At 41.9% G+C, this 24,984-nt stretch overlaps 1 protein-coding gene across 3 annotated transcripts; it reads right to left on the minus strand.

Moving 5' to 3' along the window:
• Window positions 1-280: 280 nt before the first annotated feature.
• LOC145455029 (remodeling and spacing factor 1-like) lies at window positions 281-24,734 on the minus strand. 3 transcript variants are annotated; one of them, XM_080332985.1, is made up of 23 exons: window positions 24,453-24,734; window positions 22,465-22,649; window positions 21,888-22,016; window positions 21,168-21,244; window positions 20,548-20,619; window positions 20,167-20,478; window positions 19,661-20,088; window positions 19,497-19,598; window positions 18,637-18,759; window positions 18,189-18,307; window positions 17,122-17,283; window positions 15,596-15,688; window positions 14,231-14,410; window positions 13,352-13,456; window positions 13,139-13,285; window positions 12,291-12,446; window positions 11,039-11,105; window positions 10,874-10,978; window positions 8,380-8,452; window positions 6,712-6,896; window positions 5,846-5,901; window positions 4,230-4,407; window positions 281-605 (listed from the first exon to the last, which is right to left on the minus strand). In XM_080332985.1, exons 1-23 carry the CDS (start codon window positions 24,592-24,594, stop codon window positions 451-453), a joined length of 3,351 nt encoding a protein of 1,116 aa, XP_080189111.1. In that variant the 5' UTR covers window positions 24,595-24,734; the 3' UTR covers window positions 281-450. The 3 variants fall into 3 exon arrangements, with proteins under 3 accessions (XP_080189111.1, XP_080189110.1, XP_080189112.1); XM_080332984.1 differs by having other exon boundaries at window positions 19,661-20,478; XM_080332986.1 differs by lacking the exon at window positions 19,497-19,598 and having other exon boundaries at window positions 19,661-20,478.
• Between the last annotated feature and the right edge of the window lie 250 nt (window positions 24,735-24,984).

Genomic DNA, 24,984 nt, shown 5'->3' on the forward strand with positions numbered 1-24,984 from the left:
GACGTAACGAAATTGATTACTCACACCGTCGGCCATGAGCAACAAAACCATAGATCGGGGAGGGGCATTCACGCTGAATAAAAATGATTGCTGGCTAACCGCATTCGATTTCAAAACGTCGGTCAACTGTTACATACCAAACCGCGATGCAGAATTTCGATACGCGGCGCACACTGCTAGGTCGCTATGCGTAGAATAAGACTCGGACTTGCAACCTAATTTTGTAGCCTTCTTATTGTTCTGCTTCGACCTTTGCCCAATACCCATGCACACACACCAGTTCCTGGAATCGGTGTAATTTCAACTAACGGACAATCATCATCCACAGACGGCAAAAAAAAGAATAGTGCTAGTGCAAAAAGCGAGATTTCACATAAAAAAATACACGTATAAAAAGTCGTTGCGACATCCCGGGCGGGCAGTGAAAATTGCGAGAAGAATCGGCGGCAGCTAGCTGGCAGTTTCGTCGGCGGAAGCCTCGTCTTCGAACGATTCTTCGGCGTTAGAAGACAGCGAGCTCCAATCGTCGGAAGACACATCGTCGTCTTGTTTGGCGGGCGCGGGAACGGGAGCTGCTTCCTTCTTCTCAGGCGGCGGAGCGTCATCTTGAGTTGAATACGTACAGAGGTCACTTAGCCTCGAATAGAGATCGCGCAAAAAGCACCGACACCCCAAAATATTTGACATGGTCAATTGGTCATTGTGACATGTCATTATTTGAAAAAGAATTCCGACACTGTCCACAGAATTATACTAATTTCGAGGTATGCGGGAAATACCCGTATTAGAGAACGCAAGTTTATTAATCGTATAAACAGGAGGGTAGCGCCAGGAAGTGGAACCGCGCCTTTTGAAACTCGGTACCTCTTCCTTTTTAAATGCCCATGTTATATCCAGTATTCAGTTGCAATTCCGTAAGTCGTATTATCAGTGTTGCAGCGGCCATCTAACTAACGAGACGCGTGTTGCCAATTAGCCTGATATATCACGTCTGCAACAGGCCTGGACAATCGTTTTGTAATATGCCTGGTGCGCAAGATCTCATGGCTGGCCTGAACTATCGCGTCACGGACCTCGCATGCTATGGCTCCTATTTCTCCGTGGTTTATAGCAAGGGTTCACCAACACGCGGCCCACGACCTGATTTGAGATTTCGAAAGAACGCCAAGTAAAGCATTTTGAAAGAATGAACGCAACATCAAAATGCTAAAATTGATTTCAGTTCATGATATCGTTGTTTTAGCTCAAAATAAGCTATTCCCTTGTGCCCAATAATAGCACTCAGTGGAGGAAGAATCACCTGATACGAATGGGGGCATCGCCTTGACGTGTAAAGGCCCAGAAAACGCCAAAACCAAGTCGCTTAAAAACCGACTTTTGGATTCCCCACAAGATCAAGCTGTACGAGGAAATAGTTTTCCAGCCATGTGTCTAGCTCAGGGGTTCTCAGCCCTTTCTTGGCCGTGGCCCATTTTCCGGTTTGAAAATGTGCTGTGGCCCACCTGATATCTTAGAGTCATAATCCTGTTTAATGCGTGGTCATTAGGGCTGTTCAAAAATACCTTTTTTCCCGGATTCCAGCCATTCACTGATTAAATTGTCAGGTTACCCTAAAAAACGCTGCACACCAAATTTGATTCGATTCTAACAAGTATAGGACTCCGCAGATCCAATTAAAATTTTTAATTTATTATGGAAAATTTAAAAAAAAAGATTTTCCAAATTTTTCTGCCAACCCCATGAAATTGTTGAGCTGTCTTCAAAGACGTTGCAAAACAAATTTGAGTCAATTCCGACCAGTAGAGCCGGAATATGTGAGTTTATCGTTGATAAATCGCGCATTATCCACCGACCAAGGATAATCCGAGGATTATCATCGAAAAACTCACATAACTCCGCTTCTACTGGTCCAACAAACGACCAACGAAATAATCGTGGGCCCCTTCGAGCTTCCCCAATTGGGGATGAGGGTGCGGCAGTTACGGCGCTGGTAGATCATAAGCTAAAACTCATAAGCAGATTAGATTTTCGTCCGCTGCTCCATTCGCGTCGCGAAACGCCATGATCAGATTCCCGCACTGTGTGATTAGAACTTTAGTGATACTATTGTGGGGAATATTATAATCATTCTGGGCCAGCATCGAACAATTCATTGGTGAATGGGGTACTACAGAGAAGTGAAGAAAGATTTTTCAATATGTGTGATGTACTTTGTATGTCTTGTACCAAAACATCTGAAGTTGCGATGTCAGAATATTCAATCCAATGATACAATCAATTCCTATAACTCTTTCATTCTGTACAATGTTTTCCAGGCCGGACATTTTAAACAGACTCCAAAGATTAATGCGCTCCGATAAATCCTCAATCCATTAAGATTCGTTGCGGTGGTGCAGTATACCTCCGCCAGAAGTTGCTAATAATTTGCAATTATGTCTATTTTTAGCTTACAATAATACGGCCTGCCGAAGTACAGTGAATCTGTACATCAATTGTACTTCATTGCGAGTTCATTGCATAACCGTTTCAACGGCATACGACATATGACCCTGCTGGAATACTTGGTCACTTCAGCATTATCTTCCAGTTATTATACGCTTGAAATTGTTTTAGTTGCTGTCAGCCGTAAGTTGTCATGGCCAGTAGAAAAAGCCACCGTTTCTCCCTAACGTTTTCGATTTGTACATGCTGACTTCATACATGCCACTACGTCTAATGAGCTAATCCCAATAACGATTATTTAGCCGCTGCAAAGTGTTGTCGGAAATCGTGCGCCGATCATCGTGGTTAAAAATAGAATGAAAGTGATGAAAATGATATTTTTTGTTGCATTTGTATTTCTTTATTAAAATACTATTTCTATTGTAGTAACATGCCCGTTGCCCATGTTAGAGAGCACGACGTCGTAGTGGCGTTAAGCTTTAAAAACGTGAATGGGCCTGTTTTATCTCGATATTGAATTCATCGTCATTTATTGTGTGCTGAATAGCGATTGTCATGTCAAATCGGTTCAAGAGTGACATCGCGAAACCGAATAACATCGAATCTCGGCAAACAGACTTTATCACCTGAAATCGGTGCCATTACATAACGAATTCCACTTGACAGGACTGCCCGACTCGCTGGTAACTTATCACACGCGCATACACGAGAAATTTGTATAAACGCCGATTACGCGTGTGCCATGTACTTCACTCAAATGAATCGATGCTATATTGGTAAGTTTGGAAAATTCCCCCTCCCGTATTTGGCATGTATTCCAGAGTAAATTGACTCCAGGCGTTGCAGACTTTTGCTGGTCAATCACCCAGAGTTAATCGCAGGAACCACTTGTACTCGGCAAAACTTCAGAGTATTCTGTAACCAACAGCCTCCGCTTATCTTGGTCAGGTCTTCCGGTGAGCGCACGCCACACAAAATTTTGCAGTATGGGCATCCAGGCAAATAGCAGGCCATTCAAAACAGCGATTTAGTGTTGGTATTACGGATAAGGTCAGACTACATCATGTTAATAGTCCGGTTTGCTTGTATTACAGTCCGGGATTAGGAGCTGGCTTAGCGATGAGGGTTTGGTTAAGTCAGGGGTCAAGTGAGCTTGATTTAGGGACAGGCGTAAGGATAGGGAGCAGCTTGGGTTATTTTCAATGACAATTGTTATCATTAGGGCAAGTATTTGCAACTTTTTTTTACAGCTTCCGGCATCTTCCTAAATACTCGTAAGATATGTAGAATGCTGTTTTAAGCTGTCTGAAGGAATCTTATACTGCAAATTTTGTCCATTTTCTTTCATGCAACTTTTTGCAACATTGTGTAACTTTTTCGATTTTTCATGAAAGTATTTTCCATTTTGGTGAAATACACGGCCAAATTCGACTTAAACACCGTAAATCAGCACCGGAATACGCTTTTACGGGTATTTCGGGGGCTGAACCGGAAACTTGACCTTTCTTTTTTTTAGTCAATCTGGGAAGTTCACCTTTTTTTTTAGTCTACCGAGCAAAATGTGGTCTTTTGGTGCAACTTTTGTGAAAAAATAAATGCAACTTTCCACGGATTTAACTGCAACAAAAACTTGCCCTAGTTATCATGCTACGTCGTGTCCTCGAATAAATCAAATAGCATGGGAAGTCACGAAAAGTCGAAATACTAATTAATAATACACAAAATTGCAACGCCCCTCTGCTAAACAAGCAACGAACAGTTCTGTGTTTGGGGAAAGAATCTCTCACCTTCCGAGGAAGACTTCAGTACTCGGCTGATCTTCTTTGGTTCCGCTGACGCCTTCTCTTTATTATCCTCATTATGACCGCCTTCATCATCATCTTCGTCGTCGATAAAAGTTTCAGGCTTAGCGATACGCGGTGGTCGATACTCATCTTCGCTGGAGTCCTTTCCACGGGCGCAGCGCTGTTGATACCAATTTTTGCCGGGTCATTGATGGTGAACTCATTTCAAGCACGGAAAATGCGGCAGCAGAAATGTGGTTCGTACATTGTACTGTACTGTACAGTAGGGCTCTTCAAAAATGACTTGTTTTCTCAAATCGTACTGGCTACTTGATAAATTTGTTAGGTTACCTAATTTAAGCCTACACACAAAATTTGGTTCAATTCCAACAAGTAGCCGCGTTGCTACAGGAGAAGAAAGTTTCTATTTATTATATATAAATAAATAACAAAAAATTTGAAAATTTCCTGTTCAGCCCATGAAAGTGTTAGGTTGTCTATAGAAACGATGCTCACCAAATTTGGTGCAATTCCAACCAGTGGAAGCGGAGTTATTGCCGTCAAAAAATTTGGATTTGAATAAAATAGTATTTACGGTGGGCACCACTATAATAAATAATTAAAGAATTGCTCACCGTAAATACTATTTTATTCATAATCCAAATTTTTCGACGGCAATTACTCCGCTTCCACTGGTTGGAATTGAACCAAATTTAGTGAGCATCGTTTCTATAGACAACCTAACACTTTCATGGGCTGAACAGGAAATTTTCAAATTTTTTGTTATTTATTTATATATAATAAATAGAAACTTTCTTCTGTAGCAATGCGGCTACTAGTTGGAATTGTACCAAATTTGGTGTGTAGGCTTAAATTAGGTGACCTAACAATTTTATCAAGTAGCCAGTACGATTTGAGAAAAAAAGTCATTTTTGAAGAGCCCTACTGTACAAGTGCAGGCTACATGCACGACACCGTTAATGCCTCATCTCATATTTTATGGATGCCGACAATAGTAATATATCAATGACAGCAATACACTAGTGATAAATTGCATCGGGGCATTGTGCAGTTTTTATCTAAAGTTTCAACAACAATTGCGACGAACCAGTTTACAAAAGACTATCGGGAATTTGGAAATATACTTAAAGGGGCACTGCATTCTAAATATGATGTGATCTCAAATTAAATAAAATATCGGGAAAATATTCATAGATATCGTGCCAGCAGTCTGGCGCCGGGTTAAGCAGCGGAGACTCGCAGCCGCGTCACAATTGAACAATATTAATTCAACTGGAGAGAAATGGGGAAAGCTGGAATTTTCGGTTAGCTCCAAAACGGTGGCTTTCTGAAGAAAATGGCTGTTCCCTAGAATTTTTTCCCGATTTTATCTTCAATTTGAGACCACATCATATTTAGAGTGCCGTGGCCCTTTAATATTGAGACGGCGATAATTTTCAGCAGAACGATGTCTCTGGCCGGCGTGTGAAATAGCAGGGCATGTTACTATTACTGATGTAAAGCATTCAAATCGTACAATCAACAGTTTCGTAGCATGTGTAGTATACTTTTGTCATAATGATATGCGCTCCGCGACCCTAATTTTGGTCTTGTATTACCTTGGTAGGTTTTTTCGGAGCGTCTTCGTAATCGGTACTCGAGTCGGAAAAGCTACCTGAAACAAGCATTAAAAATTGAGGAAAAAAACCCACGCCATTAGATTTATACATTAAAAGCTGACATGGCGGGGCTGGAGATTGGAGCGGGACACTACTTGACTCGAATCAGTCACAGATTCGACTTTTCCCAGCGCCAATCTAAAGTCAATTCAGACGCCGTGCGTTGGGTTCACGGGTCCTGGCGTACAGGTTCAAAAATGGTGAGTACACAAAATGTCATTGTCAAATGAAAGTTTCAGTGCAAGTGGTTCCCAAAGTAAGGCCGAGTTTAAATTTGAGCTGAGGCCGACAACGCCGATCCTAAGTGCCTGGATTTTAAACGCCACATCAAACTGAAAGATTGATTTAAGTAAATTTGCAAGATTTCTTGCAGTCTCGCAGTAGAAATAGTATTTATAAAACTTCCTTCGCTCAGTGTGCGACATAGCCACTACTATCAGATACCATTCCTATGTCCTCTGAGTTGAAGTCAATTTTCAAGGATTTAGCGGTCCGCCAGCTTGAAAGTATTATAAAGGATCAATTTTGGTGACATCAGCCACACCGGTTCAACGATACTCTTCCAAATACCTCGTCTATTTCGCCAACGGCAAGCTACCAGCAAAAATGAATTTCAAAGCATGAGGCATGGCCCGTTTGACTCTTATAAAACTGTAAACGGCTGCTAGAACAACCACTTCTATCAGATTACAGTGACCGAACACAGAGTGAGACGGAGTTGCCGATGAGAATTTTCAGTTCGTACCCGCCGACATATTTACAGGACAACAGACGACGGACGCAAACAGACAGTAACTTTCACATACTTATGCACTCCTCCTGTATCCGTCTTCTTCGTATCCGTTTCGAACGCTTCACCGGCATCGCCGATGCTAGCCGTCGTTTTTTCCGGGCGGCCCTTCGCAGCCCGACCCCGAAACTCCCGTCGCTTACCAGGTCTTCCGATCCCGCAAACTCGTCTTCGCTGGCTTCGGCTTCTGACGACGACACGCTGAGCGGTAAACGCAGCAATGTTAACTCACCAAACTGCAGTAATGTCAATTGTTGGCAGTACAGTAAAATACTCAACAGGGGAGGCAAAAGAAAATTCCTGCATGTCACAAGGGTACAAACTGCGACCCATGTGTCGATTTTGGATTGAAGTGCGGCCCACGAACTGTGTTTCTAATTTGGCTATGCCTGGTGTGTTCCAGTCAAGCTAGATTTATTCGATAGCTTGAAAATTTAGCCTTCAGATATTCACAGATGTTATATGCAGTCGAATACTGAATTTTATTGATATATCACGCCCTGGCAGTTACCAATCCTTAACAAGACGGTGGGCCTTGCAACTACTAAACAGTCGGCGCTGATTATAACTGATACGCTTAGCGCACACCTCGGCTATATGTCACAACCAGGGTTGTAACCAAGTCACAAGGCGCCGAGTCACAAGTCAATTTCAGTTTTATAGTTTTGACTCGAGTCAAGTCGAGTCATTTTCAATTCACCACCGAGTCAAGTCCGAGTCCAAGTCAGCGAAAAGTGGGTCGAGTCCGAGTCACGATATTATGACTCGAGTCAAGTCCAAGTCATTGTGTTGACTGCCCAGTTTCCTGTCAATTCTTGTTAAACCCATCTTTTATAACTATGTTTGGTGATATCGAATGGTTCGCATTTATAATATACTAATTTTCATCACTTTTAACAGTTTCTGGTCGCATTTTCAAGTACCAGTACCAATAGACAAAATCCTAATAGTGTTGTTACTTTACTATTCTTCGAAATGAGAGATGTTGGTCTTGGCCGTCTGCGTCTCGACTCATATGACTTGGCTCGAGTCATGCGCAATGACTTGAGTCCAAGTCGAGTCAATACACAAATTGACTCAAGTCGAGTCATTTTCGTAGTTTGAGTAAATGACTCGAGTCAAGTCAAGTCATCGCAAAATCGTGACTCGAGTTGGACTTGAGTCGAGTCTTGACTCGAGTCATTACAACCCTGTATGTCACATCATTTTTGTGAAAAGTAGATAACGATTTCAAAATGCCAGTGTCCTGCATCCCCGCCTACGCTTTAGTGCTTACAACGGCGCCTACTTATTCGCTATCTATCAGGCATAATACGCAACTCAGCTTCGTGTACCGAATTGAATTGGTCGCTTTGTTGTAATTGTAAATCGACAAAAGTTGTATCACACAACAGCAAGCATCCCAATAAATAAGCGACGACTTGGCAGGGTAAGTCCACTGTATAGGCTGTGATAAGTCCCGGAAGAAGACGAGAAAACATATTCGTCTCAGAAATTATAACCTAATCTTTGTAGAGTTGACCGGCCTTGTCGTAATGCACCAAGTCTCGAAACAACAAACTTCAAACTCTGAGATTGGTAGATTTCGATTGGCTACGACGCTCTACAAATATCCCGCAATAGAGTCAACGTTCAACCACCTACTTGAATCTGGTAAATAAATAATTTTGCAAGCGACACAAACCTGTAGTTGCTGCCAGACTCTGCCGCTTCGTCGCTGCAATTCAAATCAGTGAGCTTGTGTCTTTTTCTTTTGGCTGAACGGAAGGAAATTCTCAGTGCACGTGTCGGTATTTAATAGCTACCATAAGTATCACGTATCGGCAAAGGTGGTCAGTAGGGTTGTCCATAATTTGGAAAATCTCCAAAAAGATGCGTATCCATGTCTCATTCTCTAGATTATTGATAAAAAACGTCAATGAACCCGCAATAAGCTCATAGTAAAGTCGTTAACATTTGTCTAAATGCGTTTGAAAGTAGCTGCCGTAGAGTGGGCGTGTTAGAGACCATAGAACGGCGAGAAGACTAGTCATTAGTTGCGGACCAACCTACGATGTACTTACAGAATCACCGACGTCAGCCGACTCCTTGACCAGCTGATCAACAAGCTGCCGGCGTCGTGATCATTGAAGCATAGCAGATTATCCAATCACACGCCATGTTTTCGTGATAACTAGTCTGCTTGCCGTTCTATGGTCGCTGACACGCCCAATCTACGGCAGCTACTTTCAAACGCATTCAGACAGATGTTAACGACTTTCATGTGAGTTTATTGCAGGTTCATTGACGTTTTTTACCTATAATCTATAGAATGAGACATGGACAGGCGCGTATGCAGAGCGCAAAAAAAAGGGGGGGTTTGCGTTACGAACTTGACTATTATGACGTCATAATTACAATCACTCATCTCCACGCCATGTCGAATATCTACGATATTTTATAGTTTAATAATAAAAAGAGATTTGCGGTGAGTAGGAGATGTACGAATACGATACAGACATTGCTTGAAAATCGCGTTTCTGTTACGGTATGATTGAAAGAAATTCGTAGTTGCTCACATTTAGTCATGAGCCGGCAAACGCCGCCCGTCTTCAAGCGCCTAGTTCCAGCCAGAGATGCGCGATTTTGTTGGGTTTTGACGATATTATGCGCACGGTCAGTAGTATCGCAGCGGACGAAGAAGCGCGGAATAAGGCGGTAGCATAAACGAGGGCGATCACAATCGCCACAGAGAGGTGTGGTGTGAACACTGAACAGTGTACGTCGTACACGAATGTGTGCTTTTCGATGGCTTTACTAGCCGTACAGCTGAGCGTGTAGTACGCGCGAAGGTAATTAGACCTTAATTGCAAGCAAGCAAGTCAGTCAATTAATACAGAGTACAGTGTACACATTGGGCTAATAACTTGATCGACAGAGAAACTTGTCAGCCGATTAATTAGGTTAATCAACTACTAGGCCTACTCAATTCTCCCGTTCAGCGACAACACAGGACGACAGCAAGCCACCTAACATCGGGAACGTGGATTGCTAGGCTTGTGTTTTGAAATGTGAATGTCAATCGTAGGCCATTTCTCGCCAATAATCGCGAAGACAATGTGGATTTGAGAATAGCATTGTCGTACTGGTGCCGCCGTGTCTGCGTCTCGCTAGTCGCTGATCAATCAACACGCCGCGCAATTCAGGATTGCAAGGCGCGCAGGTGCAGCGAATTCGCGGGCGATGTTGATTGCCGACAACTTCGTCTTTGCAATTACGTATCGCGTCGGCCAATTAAATTAGATTTTCATAAAATCCGTCTCTCGTTTTACCAAGGCGCGAGAGAAATCGAGGGAAGAAAGTTGAGAACTCAGCAACTGCCACAGCTGAAATGTAGCTGAACATTGAACAAGCGCAGAATTAGTATGGAATTAGCGAAATATAATGACCTATTTTATCCTTTCGACTAATTCGGCGCATGATTCCAATATTTGGTAGGGGAATTACATTAAGACGCCATATTCGCCTTCTCATACGTAGAAACGAATATGTTAAACTAATCAATTAGCAAATATTAGAGGCTATATTTTACATCAATTTTTAGGATTTTGAAAAGGGGGGGGTCCCGACCCACTAACCCCCCCCCCCTGGATACGCCACTGGACATGGATATGCATAAATTTTGAGAGTTTCCAAATTATGGACAACCCTAGTGGTCAGTAATGAAGTACTTTTTGGAGTACACAATTAGACATCGCTTACTTGTGGTAATTGCTTACCTCGCTATGTTTTAAGAACATTTCCTCTTGCATTTGACAGTTTTTCTAGCAACTTTACTTACATTTCATAGCGACACGATTGTTGATGTACGATGTTCTTTTAAATTGTCTACTAGTTGCTGACGATTACCCCTGACGAGTGTCAGCCGAAAGTATTCGGGTTCATTTCAATATGAATATGCTATTCAATTTCAGTTTGGAAAGTAGTTTCAAGAAAAATTTTCATCACTGTAACGAGTGAAATAGACGTAATGTGTGTGAGAAATAGCCCTTATGTTACACTAACTTAGTAGTGAGTATATTTCCTAAGATTTCACTTTTCGGTAGTGTCATTAGTCATTACGTGTTATTCACAAAGACGTGTCTTTCAACTCCGAAAGCAGGATTCGAAAGAACATTGCATATCAACATTCTTCTCACCCGCCGCGTCGTCTTCCAACATCTTTTTCGCGGCCTCTTCGCCCTTCTGCGCTGCGACGATGGTTCTGATGTCTTTTCCCGATATCGGCTTCTCGTCGGAAGAGTCTAAAAACGTTCAGTTAGGTGACGTTACACGGATGAGCACGGAATGCGTTTCAAACTCACCGGGCTCGTCCGGTTCGCCGATCGCGTCTTTTATGGTCCTGTCGTAATTTGCAAAGTCGTACGACACCTGGAACGTCAATCGGAATGGTACTAATCGGGCTACGATCAGAGGGCTGTTCGCAAGATTTAAGGTGACGCAGAAGAGAAAAAACATAGCATAAACTACAACTTCCGATACTTTCCTATGTGTCAAGGACGCTGCTTGCCCGATTACCGAAATACATTCGTGCCATACAAAATTTCGTAGAAAATAACAATCTCGTGATATTGGCGGAAAACGTTATCTGCAGTGACGACACTTGCGAGCTGCAACCAATGGTGATCAGTAGGGCAAGTTTTGCAACTTTTTTTTACAGCTTCCGGCAGCTTTCTAAATACTTGGAAGTTATGTAGAATGCTGTTTCAAGCTGTCTGAAGGAATCTTATAGTGCAACTTTTTGCAACTTTTGTCCATTTTTTCATGCAAGTTTTTGCGACTTTTTCGATTTTTCATGAAAGTTTTTTCGATTTTGCATGCAACCAACTTTTTAATGGAAATATTTGGCAAACATTTGGCAACACGGCCAAATTATACTGTAATACCGTAAATCAGCACTGAGGTAACGCTCTTAACGGATATTTTGGGAGCTGAGCCGGAAAGTTGGCCTTTTTTTTTCTTTTTTCAAGTCAACCAATGGAGAAAGTGGATGGAAAACTGTATATCGGGAGCGGAACTGGGAAGTTGACCTTTTTTTTAGTCATGCTATCAAAATGCGGTCTTTTAGTGCAACTTCTGTGAAAAAATAAATGCCACTTTTGTGAAAGATAAATGCAACTCTCCACGGATTTAACTGCTACAAATACTTGCCCTACTGATCAGCACTTCCATTTTTTCGGGGAACTCAAGTTTTGCCTCCTTGCACTCTAAGTGGGTATGATGTTACTATCAATCGTAATCGAACAGTTTTTAGACGAAACTATTTACTTTACTACTTACTATGTACTGTACTTGCATCACTATTAAAAAAGTGAAATTGTCATAAAAACCGGATGATAGCATAATTTTTGAGCCGTATTTTCGATATTTTCAATTAACTGCCAAAAGATGCGAACACTAGACCAAATCTACTAGTAGAAACTACTTTCTCAGATAAGCAGAAACACTGACCACTTTTGAACCTCTGAATGTCGCTGAGTCTAGCTACAACCCTGCTTTGACGACCTCTGGTAGTAACGCGACCGTAAGGCTGTTACGTAACATCATCGGGCTTACCTTTTTCGATCGACAGCTCCTCACCGACTTGAGCTCGGGGCTGCTAGGATTCATCAACGAATCACACTCCGACAACTCATCTTCGCTATCACTTGAGAAGTAGGCTCTCTTCCGTTTCACGGGCCTTTGAGGCTTCTTAGTCTTGGGAGCTTTGTGCTGAAAATCGCACGACAAGCGTAACGGGAGAACCGCTTTCAAAAGGAATAGAAGCACGGCCGAGGAATCACGCACACAAACATATGCCACATGCCCATGACACACTAAAAGAATGAGTATTTTTGCCGTTGGTTAGGTTTATAGGCTAGTTCCACTTATACCTAAACTTTTTACACTTGAAGTTTTGAAACGGTTGCCCGACATATGAGCATGCAATTGCTTTGTCTCAGAGTTGTACAAGATTCCGACTCACAAGTCTGTTTGACTTTTATAGTTTCAAGTCGAGTCATTTCCCATTCACAAGTGAGTCGAGTCCTAGTCCAAGTCATTGTGTTCACTGAGAAGTATGGAGTTCAAGTCAGGTTCAATAACCTTCTGTGAAATTTTTGGGTGATATTAAAGGGCTCGGATTCATAATATACCCATTTTTATCGCTCGTAACATATTTACTCACACAGATAAAAGACAAATTCTGGGTCTACTTTTCAATGATCGGTACTGATTTACAAGACTTGAATAAGTCACATAAAATGTGCCGAGTCCTAAGACTTTTAAGAAAATTGTAAGAAAAAGTTGACTCGACTCGAATCAACAAAAAATTGCGACTCGAGTCATTCTCAAGAACACCCACAGTGCCCAGCCACTCGCCATTATCACGCCGTCATATGACGTGAAACAACAAAACCCCTAACCTTCTCCGGTAAGATATTAGTCGCGCTTATCCCTACGTATTCGTTAAGCCGCTTTTTCTGCTCCGTCTGCCTCGCTTTCCGTTCGTGAAGCTTCCTCTTTAGTTCCAGCTCCTCGCAAATCTCCTTCAACTTGGCGATGAGCTTTTCCTGAAGGAAAAAACGCCACGCGTGCGATATTCCAAGAGAATTCTGCGGTACGGCAACACGACCCACCTTACTGCACTTCGGACAGAACCAGTCACCGTCAGGCACAGCCATCAGCGGCGGGGTGAGACATGCCATGTGGTGTCCCTTGTTGCAAGCGTCGCATAACAGTATCTGCAACAGAGCGGGGGGGGGGATTTCATTGCGCAACAGTTAAGAATTTCATTGTGCAACGGTTTCAAGATCTCCAGTACACAAATGCAGTCGATAACGTAGTGCTTATACATTTTGGTGCGCTCGAGTCGGTCGTGCCTACTGCTTACTCTCAAGTAGTGATGTTTTGGAGAGAGAGAGACAGAGAGAATTTTTTATTCATCATCGCAAAATAACAAAACAGGCACAAAAATAGCTTAAACTTCAGGAAAAAAAGACACCTATAAAATAAATGGTTACAGTGTCAATTTCAAAGGAAATGAGATGAATACGATTTACAGTTCATAGAATGACGGCCAATGGCTTTATGATTGCAAGATGAAGCTGCAGCAAAGTGATATTTTGATCATAGAGTCTACTGCAGCTGGGGTACTTCTAGTTTGCACTAACGGATTTTTGAACTAAATTACTCACTTTTTACTGTTTAGATTTGTCAAGGAACTCTTAAAAAGAGGCACCTGAAGAGTCTTCGAGCTTAATAAATGCAATACCGTACTGCAGTGGCTGTTGTGATTAAATCAATTTGTTAAGGAGGAAGTAGCGTCGCTTCACCGAAACAGTCACAATACCAGGCAGGCGTGGCCCCAAAATAAAATTTATAATCATGAAAATCACTATAACCACTTATAGCCAGGTAGAAATGGCATAACTTAGTATTATCGCTAATCATAACCACATCTGCCATTCCGGTCACTAAGGCAGAAGAGTAGGGAACAAAACTTTAACTTCAGTTACCGTGGCGGCGTGGGAGTAGAGCCCACACTTTTCACAGGGGGTGTCGTTTCTCGGCCTGCCCCTACGCTTCTTAGGGGTGATTTCCACGTCGCATCTCGACGACTTTGACGGGCTCTCGGAATAACAGAAGTCGGCGTCTTTTGCGTCTTCGGATTTCGTCACGACGGCATCTGGCACGGTCTGATCGCGAGGGAAAGAATGAGTATCATCCGACGTGCACAAGCACAGGGAAAGGTTAATCAAGTATTCTAGTAAGCGACGTCGTGACCGTTGTTATTGTCAAACAGTTGAAATTCAACCGTATCTTCCAATGGTTGGGGCCGCGATATAAAAAGTCTACTAAGGTTACTTTTACTAATAAAAATGAATCAAATTTAGGTGCAAATAGCCAAACAACTTTGTAACCGGCAATTCGCATGCAGTTGTGACTTCTTACAATAAGGTGTATCGGCGTATGTCAACTCGACCAATGCTTATTCAGATCTACGGGATATTAAAGGAGCACTGCAGTCTAAAAATGATGTGGTCTCAAATTGAAGGGCAAAACGAAAAAAATTTTTGGCCGCAGCCGTTTTCTTCAGAACGCCACCATAATGGAGCTGCAATTTATTGAAATTTCCACAGCAACTTCGCGCTCCAGCAGTCACGCAGAGATCGAACTTTTATATCGTTGTCAGCCGATGTTATGAAGGAAATATGTCGTACACGACAAGGTGGTTTAGATACCGCGTTCAACGGAAGATGTTTTGTCAAAATCGGGGCTAGTGTATTCTATATATTTAGGATATCGGGCGTGTACGACATAATTTCTCCATAACATCGGCTGACAACTATATAAAGTTCGATCTCTCCGTGACTGCTGGAGCGTGAAGTCGCTGGGGAAATTTCATTAAATTGCAGCTCCATTACGGTGGCGATCTGAAGAAAACTGCTGCGGCCAAAATTTTTATTTCGTTTTGCCCTTCAGTTTGAGACCGCATCACTTTTAGAGTGCAGTGCCCCTTTAATAGTTCACTACTGCTACTACTTAAGAAATACGTAATGGTTAATCAGGCAGTGCCAATGTAAAATTACAATTCCGTTTATGGCATCATTAGAGAACTAGGCCGTATTGCAGTACGTTGACCGTAGAGATTGACATGTTTAGCCGTGAAGGTTAGGTGTGATCTGGTAACCCCTTCTCGTAAAGTTCAAATACATACATTCTGAAGAAAACAACGCCGCCTACACGAAAATTTGTACTTCATTTTATCGGGCTTTGCGAACATGACACGAATTGGTAGCAGAAACATTATCACGTATATTATGACGTATACGGCGAGCGGCGTGAAATCATATTTCTACGCTCAGTCACGACCGCAGTACCTGCCACACGTCCGAGTCTGTTTTATCGACCTTTGTGCTCTTCACCATTCTGCCACTACGTGTTCTGTAAGTGTCGCCCGTCTTTTGAGATTCCTGAAAAGCAAAATGCGTGAGAGAGAGAACTTATTCGAATTTGATGTTGCAAGCACGGAAATATTCACGGTATATAGTTGGACAACAAGGAAACCGGCGAAAATCATGACCAACTCGGTTGACATGTCCGAATCAGAAAACCGGGTAAATATATGGAAGTGTAAATAAAGTTCATAATACCAAATCGAGATATGCTGAATCCAAGCCGGGGTATGCATGGAAGTATACGAAAATTGGTGAATGAAACGTGCCACAGAGAATAGAGTCAATCACTTGATCTTCAATTCAAGTCATGTTCAACGGAGCAAAGGCTGAGTCCAGCTCGATTCGAGAGATTGAGTTTGGTATTCGGTTAGGATTTCGAACGTTGCTCAGTTTCGAGTATTTACTCGATAGATTCGACATATGAATACTGAAGTCTGCTCACAGCGATTCGATGTCACTGTTGAACCATCATGATTTTAGGACAATAAATGGGTAAAATTTTGCGCAGTACATGGAAAATGACGACACCCCTGATGAGTGTCGGCCGAAAATATTCGGGTTTCTTTCAATGCAAAATTACAAATGTATTATTCTGTTGTCCGTTGAAGTTCTGTACCTCTAAGAGTCTCTTCAAATGCTGTATACTTGTACTTGACGAGTTTAAAACGTTACTTCTACTGAGAGTATCAACGAAGACTACTTTGACCACCTCTGCTCTGAATGGAATCGGCCGGCCCTAATATAACAGACCATCGAGACGCAATAGCGTGGACATAGGGCTGTTCAAAAAAGATTTTTTTCCTGAATCTTCCTGGTTACGTGATTAAATCGTTAGGTTGCCTTAAAAAACGACGCACACCAAATTTTAATTCATTCCAACCAATAATCGCGGATTTCGTACAGTTTGAAAACTTTTAATTTACCCAAAGATGCAAAAATTTTTTTTGTCAAATTTTTCTGTCAACCCCATGAAATTGTTGCGCTGTCTTCAAAGACGATGCAAAACAAATTTGACTCAATTCCAACCCGTAGAAGCGGAGCTATTCGAATTTTTCTTCGATAATTCGGGGATTATCTATGATCGGTGGATAATCCAAGAATTATCATCGAAAAACTCAAGTAATTCCGCTTCTACGGGTTGGAATTGAGTCAAATTTGTTTTGCATCGTCTTTGAAGACAGCGCAACAATTTCATGGGATTGACAGAAAAATTCGACAAAAAAATTTTTTTGCATCTCCGGGTAAATTCAAAATGTTCAAACTGTACGAAATCCGCGATTATTGGTTGGAATCAATTAAAATTAGGTGCGCGTCGTTTTTTAAGGCAACCTAACGATTTAATCGCGTATCCAGCAAGATTCAGGAAAAAAAGCTATTTTTGAACAGCCCTAGTGGACAGTCTCGGCTCTACCTCGCATGAAAATGGTGCTGTCGAGGCAATACGTTACCTTGCCTTCCTGTTCCTTCTTCAGTATCGAATCTGCCTCCTTTTGGAGCAATTCGATCCGACTGCGCTTTGGTTTATAACGCTTCCTTGGCGTTTCCGACTTTGGCTTTTGAGGATTAGGAAGCTTCCTGCTGCCGGCCCGTCGCCGCCTTCCTCTCTTCCTCTAAAAGATATATACCAGTCAAACGTCAGTACTTAATGTCGCTTTATCCAAACCAGGGGCGGGCAACTTCGCCAGTCGGCGGGCCGGATATGGTACTTGACGGGCGGGCCAGATCCATCGATACAAGGGATAATTGTATTTTATGTAACTTCAAGTTTGAAGCATAGAGACCTAAGCAGTATTCAATGAATTTATAACATAATGTACTTCAATAACTGATGAAGTCAATGAGACATTTGTGGTCGACCAAAGTTGTGTGCAGGTTCTTTGAACTCTGGCTGCATGTCGGACACAAAGAAAACAAAGAACTATTTTGTGTCCGAAAAAAGAAAGAATAACCTACAATCACTATAATTTGACGCAGTAAGCAAGTCTGGCAGAGAATTGCGGAAGACTGTGACCGCCGGACATAACATAATATTGTTTAAGACCGAAAACTGTATGCGGGACGCACAATATCACGTCGCGGGCCGCATGTTGCCCGTCCCTGATCTAAGGTGACAGAAATTTGTGGTGTCGTAGCGAGAGAACCCGGGCTGCAAAAGATCGTATTAGAATTTTTTGTCAGCCGACAGACCGGTCCCATCAAAATGTCACATTTTCAGTAGTTTCTATCGCAAAAGTCAGATTTTTCAGACGGGTCCATTACAGAAGTCAAACTCTTCAGCTGGTTCTATCACAAAAGTCATTTATTTGGTCGTGTCTGTCACAAAAAGTGATAGACGGAATCCAGTAATGGTTACCGGTTCGCTGAGTTTGCGAGACATTTCTATGGAACCGGTGAGAACAGGCTGAACCCGACCACAACTCGTGGATACGGCGTTATCCGGTCTACTGCGCGAAACATCACCGTTGATTGGGTGGGTGACATCGATTTAGCAAACGCACGGGGTTTTCTTGCTTACCTTAGGGGCACAGCCCTTCTTCTCTGTCGTTTGCTCTTCGGTATGATTGTGCATTTCCTCGTCAGAGACGTTCACCGCGGTGTCTTCGACGTTACTCAAGTCTTTTTTCAGGACATCGTCTGATGTTTGGATACAAATAAAAACATGAAACACGGGTGGATTACTAATGGCGTTGGGCACAATGATTTGAGTTCTCGAATCCGAACCGAGTAGTAAGATTGAGTACCGGTAATGAAATTATACACCACTTTCGACGGCGAGTTATATTATCAATTAGATCGATATACAGTTTCTATACTTTTCTATACCATACTCCTTGAAACCACGATTGATCATAGAGCAGCATCCAATTCTGAGCAGTTCCTTCTCCAGAAATTGAGTGAAAACAACATTCAATTCACAAAATTTCATCAGGAAAAGTAATATGATGTAATCAGACGACTTTTACCTCGACCACATTCAATATTAGTATCAGCTTGATCGGTGGTTTCATTGCCTTCACAATGTTCTTCATTTGTATGGCAATTCTGACCTTCCTTTACTTCTTGGTTCTTCTCGCCTTTGTTAAGATCTGAACAAAATTCATTCGGAGTACAATAGATTTTTCATACGCCAAGAGACGCCAATGTGTGTGATATGGCTTGCCGTCCGCTCGTAAAATACATGGTAGATTTACCAGCGAGTTTGCAACCTCCGATAAGCAGCAATGACACGCTGTGATCGCTGGGTATGAAGGCTGATTAGATTTGGCCCAATCATTGATCATGTTACCTCTGATTAATGGTTGAGAAAGATCGTTAACGTTCACACGTATCAATTCAATTGATTTTTAAGACGCATGTTACTAGGATACACGCAGACTTTATCAGAATTCGATCTCAGGCAGGTTGATATAATTTTTACATGACATGAAATGTGCTGTAGACAAATCTATCGCAAATGCTCAGATCGTAATAACAAGGATTATGAAGGCGATATAGTTGGCTTTGCAACAGTATGCAATCACCTGGTATTGTCTTAGTAATGCCGTGCAGTTGATTCTGATAATTCAGATACTACCACTGCATTCGTGGTAATATTTACTATGGTGCAATCTGCATTCTAGAATTGTGCTGAAGGCATCTTTCTCAAGTTCCAATCACGCTAAGTCTAGTCGGATGTCAGAAGGTAAATGTATGACAACCATGTCATGCAACCTAACCACAGCCATTACATACCTTATGGTCATTAAAAGGTACACCTATCACCCTATACGTAGCAATAACCAATCTACAAAGAGCTGCATTGTACTATAATCAATTTCACGACCTTGTCCCGAGACTTCCTCAGTCACGCCCCCTGAATTTCCTTGTATTATGCGCGAACGCTGTCCTTTCATTACCTCACAGGTCTTCCCAGTTTCCACGCAATCTGGACATACCACGTATCACGAACGATCAGTGTTTTCCCTACCAAGCGCGAGATCAAATTACCTGTTTTTTTATCGCTCACCGCCGGCAGTGTAACGTCTTCACGAGAGTCGTTGTGTGCCGTGGTCTCGGCACTTTTACCCTCAGCGCTGCTACCAGGAGGAGGGGACACCACGTTGCTGCCAACGCCTTGTTTAGCGACATCTTCATCAACGAATTGAGAGGGATGATTGGTGTTTTGCATATTTTGGCAGCCGTTCGGTTCCAGTTTATCGTCACAAGTAGAATCTGAAGGCGTAGGTATAACGGCCTGCGAGGTTTCCTTCTCATTAGTGCTATCGACACCTTCATCGCTCGACTGACGAGTCAATTTAATCGATAAAGAGGCGGTGATGCCGAAACTGGCCATATCCACTTTATCTTGTACAGTGCCCGCGTCTTTCGTCTTTGGAATGTCTTCAATACTGGATTCCACGCCATTTTCGACGCACGTGGGCTTATCGGAGATCACAGCGTTGCCCGCATCCACAGTGCCCTGTTCGGTTTGTGAAATAGGGATTTGGGCCGAGTCCGAGTTACAGTGTCTGGATTCCGATTTTAAGTCCACGACGGATTTCTCATCGGATTTTGAAATTTTGGAATCGTCATGCCATTGCGTTTCGATTTTAGGAGCGATATCAGGCAAGTCACTGCAGTGACGCGACTCGAAACCCAATTTTTTTTCCGAGTCGAATTCAATTTTGACATCAGATCTCCCGGCAGCGTTCGTGGAATTACCCTGTTGCTCTTCTGCCGCGTCGTCCTCGTCCATTTCTGCGCTGCACTGGCTCTTTAAAAACTTTTGAAATTTCGTTTCCACGACATCACCGTCATCGTCGTCGCTGAAAAGGCGAACAATAATGTTTGTGACGTGAGAACGCTAGCAGCTCGGATCTGTCCGAAACACAAACCTGTTGTCTTTTTTTGCAGATTCCGTGCCATCGCTTAGTCGTCTTATCAGCCCTTCAACGTCATCTATGGACCTGGATAGGGAAAATAGAGTCCAGTGTTTGTTTTTTTCTTTTCTGGTAATTCTAGCCAAGTGTTTTTCTATCTGTTTTTTATTATCCATATTGACCAGCGCTCCCCGTGACCATCGACAATCATTTCAAAATGTATGGCGTTTCACACGATTATCAACTGTGTTCTCCATGAAACTCTATATCTGCGCGTCAATATGCTTTTGGGTTGGGGTTAGGAGTATCGGTAATCAATGCCCCACGATGTCCTAATCCTAAACTGATCCAAAACGCATGGATATTTGAACTGAAGTACAAATGTCGAGTTTCGTGGACAACACAGCTGATAATCATGTGAAACACCATAATAATTGTTATGTTCGTGGAGAACCCTGATTGGCGCTGGTCATGTCGTTGTGGATAAGAAAGTACACTAGACCGGCAAACTGTCATATTATATTCTATCTTATTGAAAACAGTATTTTCAAATACACCAGACGAAACCGGGTAGAATTGCTCATGATTTTTATCAGAGGTGTCACGGGCCCGTAACGAGCGTGCCAGTATGGTACCTGCAGGCGACCGTCCACCCGCAGTCATCATCTTCATCCTGGTCTTCGACATATATACGAATATTCAGATCTTCATCCTACATAAAGTCGATACATGAGTTACTGATAGGGTTACTGATGGAGTGAGCAAAAAGGACTGTTGATTCGCAACTAGGGCTGGGAAGTCTCAAGATTAATGGGTTTAAAGTTTAAACGCTTTCTTGTCAGAGATGTCATTTCTCCGTTAGTCGCAGCAAGGCATCTTAAGCAGTACTATCAGTTTATAGCTCTTCTCGAGAAGGGGATCAAGTCGAGAAATTAGAGTTGCAACTTCGGATTCATTATTCGGCATCACGTCCTGCAGCGGCGTCAGATTTAGGGTTACCATATTTCGGAAATCTGAAGAGAGGAAACTTTTTCAAAATTCTCAGACTTACAATACCGCAGTAAAATCCTGAAAAAGTGGTAAATATTCCTGACTTTGTGGTCGGTTGACTAAAAAAATGAACAAATAAGGTCATTTTTCTGGCTCAAGTCCCGCAAAACCCGCCGGTCCGTTACTTGCACGCTGATTTCCTATATCTCAGTTCAATTTCCATGTACATTTAACCGAAATTCTCAAAAAAGAGGGCATTTAGGCGTCCTCCGAGGACACTTTTAAAAAAGTCAAAAAAGAGGACAAATCCTATTAAAAGAGGGCGTATGGTATTAGTGACACTAATCGGATTGGTATCAACGTACCTGTTGATACCAATACAAACAGCCATCCTCGTTCCTTCCAATCGGTTTCAATCGCTGATCTTCAGAGTTTTCGCTGTTGATTAGAGTTTTGAACTTGATATTTTCATCGAACTGCATTTCGCAAAGTATCTGCAAACAATAGACCCGCTATTAACATACTGGATCATCCAAATATTCAACAAGGAAGGGTGAATTGGCGCTCTTGAAATTACAAAAGGCATTTAATTATTTGAAGTGATATCACAGTGATCGAAGTTTTTTCTTGAGTAGGTAGACTTCCGAAAGCCGAAAGAAATCGAAAGTGGTGGATACAATAGAAACATGATTTCCGAAAGACCAGTAGAATTTTCAAAATGGCAGAATGTCCATAAGACTACACGAGTATATGAATGCTGCTTACAATAACAAGGGACTTGTGAATGGAAAATCGGTCATGGATATTTATACCGTACTTCAATTGTATTCAAGAGATCCTAGCCAATTCCAAACATTGAAATACTTCTGTATATCGGTGAATTCCTGCAGGATGATACAACCGACGTGAGTACAGTAAGATTCATTACCAGGAGGAACTCACCTTTAACGTTTTGAGTTTTTTCGCAAACGTGAGTCCGTCGAAACCGGTCGCTTGCAAGTCGATGGCGAGTTGCGGGTCTTGTTTTGCAGTCGCTTTCAGAAGATATTTCTGCCATCTTTGTTTGTCAACTCTCATTCCAGTCTTCCTCATCAATTTCACCATGATGTCGATTGCGCAGGAAGATTCTTATCGGGTGAAGAGAAAGGTCAAATGAAGAAATATGGAAGGAATCAACCGACTAAATTTGGGATTCCAGAAGATAATTTCACAGTTAGAGAAATTGAAAGAGCCATATTTCTGGTTCCCTTCCCGGCATATGCAATCAGCCGTATGTACTTTTACCAATACTGAGTACTCAAGAAAATTGGTACTACTAACTATCATACTCAACCGGGCTCGATTTCGTACTTCTTTTGAAAGAGTTCTCGATTAAAAGTCGCTTATATTCCATGGATACCGGTATTCAACATTTTCAAAAACTATCAGTTGCGAGATGGTTTACGCAGATTCGTAACCAAGTCACCACACAACGTTCCGAGTCACAAGTCAATCTCCCTTTTATAGATTTGACTCGAGTCAAGCCGAGTCATTTTCAATTCACAACTGAGTCAAGTCCGAGTCCAAGCCAGCTAGTAGAGTGTGGAGTCCAAGTCATAGTGTTTTGACTCGAGTACAGGTACAAGTCAGTTCACTGTTCAGTTCAATCCGGTTCAAACCAATTTTTTCAGTTAAAACTTCTTGAGTGATATAGAATATCTCGCATTCATATATATAGTAATTTTCCTCAGTCTTAACAGATTCTGGCCCTATTTTCCTTACTAATACCAATACTAATAATGTGGAAACTTTACAATTATTCGAAGTTACAATGAAATGTCAGTCTTGGCCGTCCTAGTCTCGAGTCCTATAACTTGGTTCGAGTCATGCACAATGGACCGAGTACAAGTCGAGTAACCAAACAATCGAGACTCGTGCCATTACAGCCCTGGGTTTACGGTCCAATTCTCATCATTTTTCTGAGAGAAATTAACACAAACAAAGGGAATTCGGTATAACATTAAGACCACTGTTGGCAATTCTTTTGTAAGCTCTCAAGATGCATTTTGTTTCAGTGCCAGTTGTTGCAGGCAATCGGGAAGGCACTAGGTATATATCCAGAATCAGAACGGTGTAACAGAATTATAAGTTGGTCTCATTGCGATCTGATTGACGAATCGCAGTAGTTTATCGGTATTTACTGCTCAGTAGTTTCCCAGGTTACAGATCTACAGTGTGTGTGTTTGTGCGCTTCTTGACATAAGAACCATGCAATGCCCACGAAGTCTTGCTTCAGTTAGGATATTGCGGTACGTTGAGCATAACATACCATGACAAACTATTTGTTTCATTTGAATGTTTATGATTCACAATGAGCATACAATAGGCCGCCTACAACGGTAGGGCTAGGCTACAAGCTGTCAAATGTCAATGAAAAGTTCCCCGACACCGATAACTGGTGCAAAATCTACGACACAAACGAAATGCAGGTTGTAAAAAAATTTGACTCTGTTTACAGTTTTGACATGTTTTCACCTAACCCTACAATTTTGACCTAATTTTGACTTTTTTGACATGTCAAAAATCGGTTCCTGGGCTTGCTGCATGAAACTCCGGTGCCTCAACACGGAGGTAAACTTGGTAGGTAAATCACATCATAACGGTACCAGTATACGCAAACAAATGAATTATGGGTGAATGAATACCGGTGTCATACGGTAGCCTAGTAATGAGTAATGACAATATATATACCTTATTATTTATGACCTAAATCACAGCTATAATCGTCACCTGTATGGAATCGGTATCCTGTGCTCACAGTATGTTTTATTTTCTTATTTTCTATTTAATTTTTATTTAATTACTTTAACTTGGAAAATAATCGCTGTTCACATGTTATATTAGGCAAAACGTACCAAGATTCACTTCCAGAAGGGATAATCGAGACTTACCGCTAAATTTTTTCGAAATCCAGTTATCAACGTCGAGAATCGATACATTTTCAAGTTCAAGTTGCCTTCCAAATCTGCTGAAGAAACTCCAAATAACAGCAAAGTCGGGGTACTTATCCGCATTGCTCTCTGGCGAGCTCATTTTCTTCCAGATGTATTACAACACCATCTGATGATCCGAGTCCATTTTTTAAATCTTAACTTTCACAATAACAACTGCACGTTGAAACAATACAAATAATATTCACTTATAAGTATAAATTCCGCGCTAGAAATGAAGTACGCCGCCGCAGGGTGCCAGAACGATAAAGCAACATCGAAATTCCGCGCGCGGCGCGCACGGGATTTCTGTTGTGAGTAATGCCTAAAAAATCACGGATATTGTGGGTATCTACGACGCTCACAGCCAACGGAGACTGATGAACCTTTGAACTTGGAATGTAATGAAACGTGAATTATAGTAACCTGTTTTTAGCACGTAGTTCATTAATATGCTATATTTATTTGAAAATATCTTTTGAACGTGAATTCA

Source organism: Botryllus schlosseri, chromosome 14, assembly GCF_051294905.1.
Source record: "Botryllus schlosseri isolate E-star chromosome 14, Bs_hap1, whole genome shotgun sequence".
In the NCBI taxonomy this organism is placed as follows: domain Eukaryota; kingdom Metazoa; phylum Chordata; class Ascidiacea; order Stolidobranchia; family Styelidae; genus Botryllus; species Botryllus schlosseri.